We start from the raw sequence: 12,482 nt of genomic DNA on the forward strand, positions 1-12,482 counted from the left end.
CATTTTAACAGAAGTGCCTTGAACTGACAGAAAAAAGTGGAAGAGACATACTAGTCAATCTGTGTGCTCAAACTGTCTTGTCTCGATAAGGTGGAAAATTAAAAATACCTGAACAATGGCAGTTCCCACCAACTTACATGAAACTGATCTTTGAGTGTTTTGAAATCACAATTAAAAAGAAACCACAAAGTGTACCACCTTTTAACTGCTTCCCTTTATCCAACAACTCTCCATGAGGATAATCATATTAACCTGACACTCCAGTCTCTGGCACTGGGTGCAAGGAGAATAATTTTGAGGGACCATGGTGCTTTAAATATTATTTCTGGTCATTCAGACAAACACAGACCAGTCTCCTGGGAGACAAGACAAGAGGGAGACAGTGAAGTTTGTGTGAACCACAGGAAAAATTTTCCCATATAATGGACCTCTGGATCCTTTCCAGTAATTCTGCTTTTGTAGTTTTTGTCCCAAGTTTTTATCCTGCTCCTGCATTCTGCCAGTGTTCAAAGGGAAAAAAAGATGGGCCTGGAGCCACTGGCAGTAAACAAGGATCTCAGAACAAGTTTGCACCAATCTGACTACCAAATCCAAACAGCGCTAGAATAATCCCTGTGCAGTAAGGACTGTGATGGCACTTAGTGAGGTGAGAATCTGGAGACAACAGTAATGTTGCAAAAACATGAACGTAAAGAACAGTAATTTTAAAACTGGTTTCCATAAACAAAGTAAAGCTGATACTTGATCCAGTAATGCAGGGCATATTCATACCACTTAGACAATGATGTCCTGAAATATCTGTGTTCTTATCAGTGTTTTAGCTTACATTTGAATCTACCTCACATAGAAGAGCGTTTAAATTGGGTTTAAATTTAAACTTGACGGCAGATTTCTCCCAAGACAGTAGTGTCCATTTTCCTCTACCGTAGGTTCCTGCTCATTGAACTCAAGAAACATATGATGCCTGCCAAGACAACATCTCCAGCTCCCAAGGGCTCCATGGGAATAGAAAGGGGTTGGGCTGTGAACTGGATGAAATGTTTGTACCTCCGAGTCTCCTCTTTCCTTGAGACCTATCAGAAATAGGCAGGAACTTAATTGCGTTTACACATCTATGTATGTGTGAGCTGTGAATCCAAAGCTTCCAGGTAGCGCAGGATGGTCTCACGCTAGAGAAGGGACCCTGCAACTTACAGATTTCCCTTGCCACTAGAATAAACTATGTGGTCTGCCCAGGTAGAAAAGCCAGAGCTGCAGAAGTTGGAGTTCTACAGCAAAGTAGCTCAAGAATTAGTATTTATGCAGTGAAGAAAAGTCTAGCTGCAGGTGCAATTCCCCATTTCTATTCTATTCTAATTCCTCTTCTCATTCTCCTCTAGTATAAATCAATACCAGTTCCACAGAAACTTCAATGTTTACATTAACATATTTCTTACCAGAAGACTCTTTCCCACGATGTTTTCCACAAGCTTGAAGTCATTACGTAATTGTTTACTCTTGGAACTTGTGCCTTCCATCTCCTCATCAGCATAAAAGCGGAAATATAAGGATTCATCCTTAAACTCACTTTTCTCCAGGACTGGAAACAATATATATGAAATACATACATGCATTTATACAGAGAAAGAAAGAGAGAAACAAAAAAGAAAGCTAAAGTAAATCCTACACATTTTCCCAGTCTTTATAGAATGAAGACCAAATGCATCCCTATAAGTCAGCTATTTAGCTCTATATTTTTAAGTTACTACTGTATTTTAAGGATATACTTTTCTTCACAGTGCATAGTAGCTCATGATATGATGTTTGTCCTCCCTGGCATGTATAATGCATACGAAATACAGAAGATCCTCTTTGAGGAAAGATGCTACTCAATATCTTATTCTCCTTTCCCATGCCAAAATTAATATGGTAAAACTATAAAAGGAGCAAAGAGGGGTAAAATGGCTGTTTAAAGGTAAGCGAGATGGCTAAACAGATTAAGGCTTTCAATGTAAAAAGGAATTGAGAGGGAAATGAGATCTATAAAATTCTGGAAGCTGTGACAAGGTTCTTTAAGAGTTTTCAAATACTAGACCTGGGGACTTCAAATAAAAGCAGCAAGTGACAATTTTAAAACCTGAGGAACAACTTCATTCAACATGTATTTATGCAAACTCCTTGCCAAAGGATGCTATGAATGCCAAAAGTTTATACAGGCTCAAAATAGATCAAACTATTTAAAGAAAAACTTACATTCTTATCAAGTACTATGCAAATTCTCTATTAGTTATGTACAATAACCTGCTCTTCAAAACACTATTCAAAATATGGAGAGCAAATGTTATAAATAACTAAAACTGGATGTTTCGTTGGACAAACTATGTTTTACTCTTAGGACTTTGTAGGTGCTATTTAATACCGAGTTTAGCGACAGCATCACTAAGGATAGATAATGTCCAACTTGGCAATTTGGCACTTCAGACTTGGAAGCTTCAGAGGCACTGTGCTTGTTGTCGAAATGGCAAGAAATAGGCAATTTTACTTTGTACCTGACAGTTCTTGGTGATGTTTCAGGACAGTACTTGGCTTGTGCATTGGTCTGATGGCTCTAAAAGAGGTGCAGTGAAAAAACACTCCTCTTCTAGCTTGTCTAATCACTTCAGAGCTCATCATAACCATTAGCAGGGGGATTCACTTGGGAAGGCGTTAGCCTTAGACATTTTGTGTAAGCTCGAAGACTGCTTTTTAGAAGGACCTGCTGGGATACCCACAACTGTAGATATGTCAGCATGCACGGCACAGTCTATAGAAAATGGATTTTCAGACAGTCAGGTAATCTGACTGAAATAAGAGCTCCTCTAATTGGCTGTGGGAAGTAATATTGATGCATTACCATGATGCATGAAGCCGTTATTGCAGAGTCCAACACCCAGTGCGACAGCTTCCTCCCGAGTCTGACAGTCACCCTAGAAACAAGAGGATAAATATTACATCTCAGATAACTCCCTAAGCTAAATTATTCCCCTTCACCACTGCATAGCTTGTGACTCTGAAATTAGCAGGATGCTCTTTGTAGGGAACAACAGCAAGAAATCAAAATAGCTACCCCATTGCCCTGGTCCCATTCACTCCTATATATAGTATCTCTTGCCTCCTGCAGGAACTAGGAGGACAAAGACCAGGATTCTGGAAAGTAGCTGTTTAACTCACGAAGGGATATAATATTATCTCAATGTAAAGACTTTTTATTTGCAATCACAGTGTTGGACTTCAGGACCTATTAGCCACAGACAATAAAACTCATTCTTAGAGAAAGAAGGTGAGACATTTTATCTATATTCAACCAAAGGGGGAAAAAAAACCTGAGTAAACTCAGTGTATGTGAACTCCAAAGGTCAGATTGGTTAAAACTGCAGTGACATTCTTTTCTTACACAGCAGACCTACAAACAAAGGCTTCAGTTTCTCACTACCTGAGTGTAGTACTTAAAAACAGGTATGAAAGGTGAGCTGCAAATTTACAAATTTACCTGAAATGGCAGCATTAAGTTTTGCATCTACAATTCCGTTAAATACAAGACATGTCCAGTTTTTTTCCTACGTATCTGCTAATTTGCAGCCCCCAAATGAAGACAATATGCTGGTTGTACTTTTTAGGCAGATCTGTAAGTTCTAAATTGTGCTGGTAAAGATCAGCAGGCACATTTGGTTTTACCCAGATGAAAAACATTGTTAACACTGGTTGCTTGATGCAAGATTACCTGCTTCCCAGTCCCCAAACTGGCACAAGCAAACCATGCATCTGCTATCTCACTAAGAGCAGCTGGTCAGCTCATTCCAGCAGGTACAGGATCTGCTGCTTTGGCAGAGGAGCAATTTCAGCATATTACTTTTGGTCCAACTAAATTAAAAGCTGTACCCTACTGAAGTATTATACCTTCTTTTTTCCCCTCCATCTGGAGAACTAGATATCCTGAAGCTCCAGCAGCAACTGCAGAGTAGCACACCGACTTTGTTTGAGGCAAATCAGCTTGCAGATCAAGAGCCCCCTGATCCTGTCAGCAGAACATCAGTGTGGGCTTCAAGTCTTCCTAAGGAGAGCAGTGACTATTTGCCAGGCAAATACTGGCAAAGAATACTGCTATGGTGTAAAGATACTATTTAAATACAGGATAAACCAGCATCAGCTCTTGCCAGTCAGCAGCACTACTGGCTCTTGTTGAAGAGACTTTCTGAGAGCAAGAAAAAGGCATGACATTTACAAATTAAGAACTAAATACTGTTGTCTTGGTAGGAAAAAGAAGGAACTTCATGATTATGTAATCACACAAGGGGAGCCAAGAAGAGGGCTTTTATAAACTTGAAGTTTAACTTTTACTATAAACTAATTTAATGTCTTTCTAAATTTTTCCTTATTTTCAACATCCTGTCATGTGACAATTCTCAACACTCACTCTGTGTTACTTTATGGAATAAATGAGTAGTTTATTTTAGAGAGGCTGGGACTTAATCTAATTTATTCCTTCAAATGTAAATAAACTGGAGGACAAATGCCTTCTAATGTTACTCTCAACTTTTAGGAATCTACTTTTGTTCTAGGCAACAATATCTTTGTGTAGGAAGACTCTAAACTAGACTTGGCTACTCCTGATGATGTTAATGGCCTCAAGATATTCCCCTACCAAAACAGCATTCCCTTATTCTAAAATATAACTTAAAATAGATCATTTCAGCTTACCTGTAAGCACTTCTAAATGTTATATGGTAATTTATACTATACAGTACAAATACAATGAAAGCAGTAACAAAAATCTTAAGAAAAAAAAAACTACTTAAAATCAACAATCTTGACAGAATGTGTCTCAACTTTCTCATACAGAAATTGGATATGAAACTAGGTACACTAGTTTTGACAAGACAACTTAGGTTTATTCAAGTACAATCACTGGATCTGAGTCAGCAGAATTATAAAACCGGTATACAGTCAGTACCATAGTGAAGAATCATGTCCAGAGCACACTATTATTATTGCTATTACCACCACCACCATTACTACTATTGTTGTTGTTGTCTAGTTCTGGTAATGATACGATGTCTAAAACCCTAATCATGGTCCATGGCTGATTGTTTTGAGATGCACAAGCCCAGTAACTCATGCTGTTTCTTTAATTATAAAAATATCCTTACTCTTTTGTTCTGTTCAGTCTTACAAATATTTGTAAAGGTCAAGGAAATGAAAAACAGCTTTCTCATCAGGGAGGGCTCCCACTGGCATTTATAGTCTAAACTGCAAACAGAAACAAGACAGACTATCCTTCAAGACAGTCACCCCTATGCCCCTAAATCTAACAGAAACAATAGTCCTCACTCTTTTTGTGCACCATTTCTAAACTAAAATCTTGATGCAAATTGATTGTCAGAAATAGAATGAAATATATCCCAGCATTTTTGTGTAACAGGTAGTTATCAGACCAGACAGCATCCCCAAGATTTTCAAGAACAGATGCCTAAAGTTGAACTGAAACTTAGATCTGAGCAGTTAAATAAATGCACTACTCCGCAATAAGTTGAGTTCATTAGCTCCCACTGAAATCTGTTGTTAGCTAATACAGCGTAAGTATCAACGGTTGCTACAAAATAGTCCATCTAGTATGAAAGCTCCAAGTGAATGGGAAAACTTGTTAGGATCTACAAGCAAAGATTGATTTAGTCACATAGACAGGAATTCACTAAGTCATAGACAGTGATTTAAATGTTTAACAATGTTCGCCTTTAACTGAGCACAGAAGACGTTTCCCTCATCTTTGCATCTGTGTAGGTATACGTATGCACACATATACACAATATAAATTACAAAGTGTTCTGTATCTCCACATCTGGCTTTAGTACATTCTGGTTCGATCTGAATGTAAAGGTCAGTAAATGGGAGAACTAACAGCCAGATTAACCTAGTAGAATGAAGAAAAATGGGGAAGGAAATGAGGTACCATTTCCAGACCAAGAGCTGACGTTTTACCTTGCTATCTGAGTCTTTCTACTCCCTACAGCTCTACGATTAACTATTATACTGGCCTGATTACACCTCTCTTTGGTCAAAGCAGACTTTTTTCCCTCTCAGCCTTCCATGAATAAGACCCCATTAAATCACATTTAACTGATATGACAACCTCAGTACTAATATCCTTGCTCTCCTCTATGCTCTTAACAGGAAAACAACTGGCTACTCCATTCTCATTCAATTATTTGGTATAGAACAACCTTAAATCATTTCAATCTTATTAATGTGGGAGGATGTCAAACGCAATTGCAGGAAGCATTTCTGAAGGACAACATCCCTGGTTGTCAGAGGCCTGACTCTCATTCAAGCTAGCCTCTCTTTATGTCTTCTTGGCAGTACAGGACTTAATGTGATCATGAATCAGACCATTATTTAAGACAAAACCAGAATGTGCATTTGACTCCACGATGGTGAGCAACATCCCACATTCTCCCCTTAGACTGCTTCAGGCTATCAAAACTAAATTTTTAATTTCCCAAGCTACATGCTCTTCTCTGTAATTACAAGGTAAATGTTGGGCTACTAAAATTTCTAAAGATAATGGTGGAGTTGTTGGTGTAAAATTCTACATAAATTTTTCACTAAAGTTGTACCACACCTATATGAGATTAAATGAGATCAACATTGCTTTAAACATCTTCAGAAAATCACAAGAAATAGAAAAGAAAACAGTCAGTTCACCACTCCTAGGGCTAACAAAGGACTTTCTTCCTCTTTATGCTGACAAACAGTAAGTTTTCACCAGATGTACAATAATAGAAAGCATACGATTTTAAGCTCAAAGAATCAGAATACGTTTCATTATGTTGTCTAGATAAATGTGTTTTATTTACTTTTAAATGGAACTGAAAAATTAAGCTACCTGTCAAAGGCAGCAGTATCTTAAAATTCTTACCTGTGCAATAAGCCAGTCCACTAGTTTACTTGCAGGCATTACTGATTTGTAGGTCTTTAGGTGGTAGTCACGGTCTCTAATTAAGAAAGAGAATTCAGGGAAAATCAGGACAAAAAGGTAAACACTTCTTTTGCACTCTAAACCTACATATACTATTGTGACCTACTATTATGAAGTTGAGGAAAGGAGAAGAATTATAGATGGGAAGAAGAAAAAAAAAAAAAAAAAAAAAAAAGAAAAAGAGTCTCCTAGCCACAAATAAAGAAGACAAAGAATAGGAAGCAGATATCCTTTTTCTCTGGAAGAAAGGACTAGTTTTTAAACTCTTCTAACAAGTTGAATTAGGAAGATATTTCAGATCAGTATAGAGCAGCATTATTTTCAGTTTCTCTAGATGTTGTTTCAAGCCATCTTCAGAGAGCGTCTACTCCTGCCAGAGGCAACCAGGACATTCTTTTCACAGATGTATTGAGCTGTTTCTTTAACTCAGGTTAGAATATCACCACCATCAGTCCTGCTGACATTCTTCTGGCTGGAAGTCATCTTCTAGTTTTCATCCTAAACCCATTCATGTCCAGTTTACATTTACTGGTTCAGTGCCAACCCATCTACAAGCTTAAATAGTTCTTCTCTAGGCTTTACCCACCAATATTCCCTACATATTCCCTCTGTTCCCCCTTTTTCTTAGAATCACTGACTTAAGCACCTTTTAGCCTACTCTGTCAAGAGAGATTTTTTTCTGATTTACTTCAGATTTAACTTCCTGTAGCAAAATATCACAGAGTAGCCAGATACAAATAGGGTACATGGTGTTCTTTTATGGCATTAGATAATTTCAGTCATTATAAATAAATAAAAAGTGTTGTATTTAAGTCTTGTAACACAACTCACACCATCTCTCACACAGCCTCTATAGAGAGCAGCACTGTTCCTGAAATAAGGAAAAGAAACCCTCTTGTAACTTGCCGCATTTAGCAGTTTTCTTCTATTCCTCTTCCCAGAGTCATGGAGATAATGGATGTTTTTAGTCTTTAATAAAATACTTCTAAAGAATTTTGATACAAATATAAGAGGACTATGTGGCTCAGGACATTGGGCTCTAACACCTTTCACCTCCAGGTCACTGGATTTAATCCAGCTCATGAAAGAATGAAAAGCTCTTTCCATTTTAAGGCTGTTTACTGGCCCGTGTGAAATAAGTTTGGTGGTCTTGATCCAGTTCCTAGCTCCACATCACAAAAGCCATTACCACAATTAATTTGCATTTAATTGGCTCCCTCTTGTTGAGAGTCTCAGTAGAGAGGCCAAACGCTGAAAGGCTATGAAGAATTAACTCCTCTCTCACCCTTGGAGGTGGTCCTTCTATTTCAAGCTTGATGTCCACTGGTACGACTGTGGAAGGAAACTTTCACAGCCACTGTGACTGTTTTACAGTCCGGATGTATCTACATGGCAGCTCAAGAGAAGACTTTATTCTTCAGTTCTGTCAAATCAACCTCTTCCATTAGCACCACACCATTTACTATTTCCTTTTTTTTTTTTTCCTAAAAGTCTAAAATCAAACCACCATTTAAAATTCATCCTACTCAAGTTTTCCTTCTACTAACCATCTACAGTACAAACATGTTGTGACTGGCTTTTGTAAATAAATGCAGCAGAAATGCCTTTGTGCTTGCAGAATGCAAAGGTGTGAGAAATTAGAAAGGGAAGCAGGACTTTCAGAACTCGGGAAAAAAATAAAAAGAACAAGAAACCATGACAGCATTTCCAGAAATGTGTGTCCTCAAAACAAAAGCTTTCCTCATAGTGCTTACACACATTTTTCGACTTGTCTTCCAGTAATGTGCTAAACCCAGCACAAATCTGTGGGAGTTTTCTGGGCAGTTTTTTCCCCTCTCACACTCTTATCTTGAGAAAATGTGCTTTTGAAATGTCAGAACAATAAAGCAAAGCATTAAAATATTGAGTACTAATGAGTAGGGGTTTGCAGATTGTGAAAAGCAACTCCCAACATTTTAATACAGATACTGATATAGAGCTAGAGTTTTGAATAAGCTGGCACCAGGATCTCGGTCCAAGGCCCAGTCTCTCACTGCTTGTATTTAAATGCTTGTCAGGATGAATATTCCAACATTAGTTCACTGACTTTCCCCCCCATTTCAACCTAGCCTGAACAAGAGCAGTGTATGAATCATAGAATGTTGTCCAGAACCATGAGCTGCAGGTGAACAGTCAAATATAGATGTGGAAACCACTGAAATTTTGGCAGAACCTTGACGCCTCACAGAAACTAGGGGAATATAAAGTTCTTCACACAGTCTAGCTCATCTACATACTGAAGTATTGTCCAGCACGTGTGTAAGTGTGAGCAAGTTCTACCACCCTCACAACTTTCTGGAGTAGATCAGAGACATATTCAGAACGTTCTCTATGTCTAAGATTTTTCAAAACACTTTTTGAATCCTCCAAAGTAGCACACTGTTTCCAGTGGGACGTATCATTTACCTTCAAAGTACATCAGTGTCAGAGTTTACTTAAAGAAAATTGTAAAAGCAAAGGCTACACAGGAACTCCCAGGTTTTCAGGGAAGAAAACTAGCAAAATTATATCCCAAGGTTGTCAACAACATAATTTAATTTTGAACTTTATGATTCCTCCAGATCCTCTTGGCACACGTACCTGCTACTCCAAGCAGTTTTACCAATTTTCTAGAAGGAAGATTGCACCAGAAAAGCAGGCCTCCCTCAACAACCTTGCTAGCATGACTGCAGGAATCAGCAGTCTGAAGATGTCTCAGACAAAGCAGTGGTCCAAAGGTACAGAAGAAAGTAATAGTCTTTGCACAACTAACTTTGCACTTTGCAAGAAGCAAAAAGACATGATAAGAAGACATGAAAAGATGACAGCCTTGGAGATTCAGTTTTATAACAGGGAGACAAAAGCAAGAGTGAGTAGGAAAGAGAATGGCAGGAAGAAGAGCCTGAACATACGGAGAACGTTAAGCCTATCCAGAAAGATTGTAAAGCTTCTGAGAGTCTGGTATTTTTCACCAGTCATACAGAATTTAGATTCATGCTGTCACTAACACAGATTAATCCTTATATTAGAAGATTCTCCAGCTAGGATTCTATTACAAAAATAGCACATTGGTAAAACACCACAGGACAGGCCTATGGTAGTTATTTTGTCCTTGTTGATTCCCTAAAGCTTAAGACTACATCCCTCTCATTTTATATGTACCCTGAGGTCAGTGAAATTTTTTCAGCTTCACTTACCATTATTCCTACTCTGCATGTGAATTGCCACCTTAAGGTGTGAAACGTGTATGTGCAAATACACACATGCATATACATAAGTATTTTGCCTACCAAGGGCTGCATCATGCTTTCCTGCTCTCTCCATACCCTTTAGGCTAACTGACATTTGTACTGTTGTAGAACAGCTATTCTGAAAAAAAAAACCCAGAGATCTAATTAGGCAGATTTATGACTGATGAACTGTAACTACCTTTGCTGCTCCTTTTAGCATGACAATGACATCTCTCAGTGAAACAGCTGTTGCACAACTTGGGGACAGGAGGTAAGTTTTGTTGAAATTGGGACTCCAGTCACGCCCACCAAAGGCTTTTTTCCTCCTTGTCAGACTTTTGTATGTAAAAATGAAATTTGCCTAAGTGAAAATGCCTGATTTTCCATCACAAACACCTAAACAGAACATCTACATGGCTCAGGGTGGTTTCCATTATAGGCCAGAAATGTTCATTTGATGTCATAGTAAGGCAACAACATCTGAAAATCACCTCCTGGGACCTGGGAAGAGAGTTAACTAGTGCTTGCAGATTATCTCAATTCTAACATTTATTTACACAGAGCTAAGTTCTGAAGATTCCACCCAAAATTTTCAGGGTTTTTCCTAACTATAGCTTCAGGTTTTACTCAACTTCAGACTGATTTTTGTTTGTTTAGGGTGCTTTGAATGAAAGAATCCTAGCATCACACTGGAATCTGTTTCCATGACTTACGCATCTGCTTACATTTTCTACAACCCAAATAATAAAGCAGCTACAATCATACTGCACAATCTGCCCTGAATCAGTAGTCACTTATTAATCACACCCACTTTAACTCACAGAAAATGGCAGAGTAAACAAATAAACTTGTGTCATGCTAACAGCTCACATGAACTGACAGAGGAAGTGAATGTCAGGAAGACTAGCACCAGCCTTTCACTCTCCCAGAACCCAGTTCCAACATCTTCCAGCAGAAGTACTAGTACAGATCTAAACTTTGGAGACAGAAGGGTAGTAGAAGAGCCAAGAAAATGCAGAAAATTACTGTTTATAATACAAAAGAAGAGAGATTTCAACAGTAACATGTCATCATTTTCACAAGGCCAGGTAATATATACAAGGGGATCATGAAGGTGAACTTACTTTACCACTGGAGTATATAGGCAGTGCAGTCGGCAGTACAGCCTTACACCCTGAAGAAGGAAAGATGCATGTTATTACTAGTTTTTTCCTTTTTAAAGAAACACTGACTAGCCAAAGCTAGCCACACCTAGACACTGGTATTTTTATTCAGCTGGAATGATCTATTGATTAACTGTTTTTCAAAACAGTTCCCTTACCCTCTCTGTCAAACATTCTTTCTTCTTTCCCTGCCTCCAGAAGCAAAAAAAAAAAAAAAAAAAATCTGTTCTTTTATCTCTAATCACCTCCATTCCAACATTTTCTCCACTAATCCCTTCTCATAATTAACCCATGAACTGATGTCCATAAGAAGAAATACAATTTATTAGAAGGTATTTAGGCAGATATGAGATCAACAGAAATTATCAGGAACAGCAGTAAAATATTGATCTCTTCAATCTCCCTGAACCATAATGCCCAGATTTTCAGCAGACATGCTGTATTACAGCTTACTGTTTTCTTTTAAGACCTTTTGTGACTATGCTAGCACTGTAATCAGCAGCCTCGGCTGCAGTCACAACTGTATCATTATTTACTGCTAAGCTCTGCTTCCTCTCTCTAAGAGTGAATGTCTCGTATGGCATTAGGATGGATAGCTTAATACAACAAAGAAACAGCATTAGGGGTCTCCTATACAACAGGTCAACAACATTCAGAGGTAGAGCAAACTCTTTTGATGCAAATCACAACTAAGAATGATAATACAAACCTTGGACATGATGTCTTCCAGTTCACTTCTTGGCTTGTACGTTCCATCATCATAGCGAAATCTGTACATCACCTGCTCATTCTTAAACTGGTGCTTATCTGAAACTAAACCACCAGGTATGTTAATTAAAATCAGTCTTTTCTCCCCTACTATGTTCTTCATAGATCAGTTGGTACATCTACACCTAAGTATTTGCTTGCATCTACCATTTTCTGAAGAGAAGTCTCAGTTCTGCAAATTTCCCCTTATTGTGTGTATACATGCTTATGTGCCCTTCTGAATAGCTCCACCAACAAAAGTAGTTTTCTAAAATACTGCAGCTTCAATAAGACTAAAATTTCTTCCTTGTCCACCAGATTCAGTTTATGTAA

The 12,482-nt window shown here is 38.1% G+C and overlaps 1 protein-coding gene across 2 annotated transcripts in view; it reads right to left on the reverse strand.

Moving 5' to 3' along the window:
* Window positions 1-12,482, reverse strand: part of PREX1 (phosphatidylinositol-3,4,5-trisphosphate dependent Rac exchange factor 1) — a 174,028-nt gene that overhangs the window by 42,854 nt on the left and 118,692 nt on the right. For both annotated transcript variants that reach the window (XM_086760400.1, XM_086760399.1), the window contains exons 12-16: window positions 12,112-12,215; window positions 11,364-11,413; window positions 6,932-7,007; window positions 2,873-2,945; window positions 1,437-1,579 (exon numbers count right to left, since the gene is read on the reverse strand). In XM_086760400.1, the coding sequence (XP_086616526.1) occupies window positions 1,437-1,579; window positions 2,873-2,945; window positions 6,932-7,007; window positions 11,364-11,413; window positions 12,112-12,215 (446 nt within the window). The remainder of the gene's footprint in view (window positions 1-1,436; window positions 1,580-2,872; window positions 2,946-6,931; window positions 7,008-11,363; window positions 11,414-12,111; window positions 12,216-12,482) is intronic.

Source organism: Chlamydotis macqueenii, chromosome 16, assembly GCF_036417535.1.
Source record: "Chlamydotis macqueenii isolate bChlMac1 chromosome 16, bChlMac1.mat, whole genome shotgun sequence".
NCBI classification, from domain to species: domain Eukaryota; kingdom Metazoa; phylum Chordata; class Aves; order Otidiformes; family Otididae; genus Chlamydotis; species Chlamydotis macqueenii.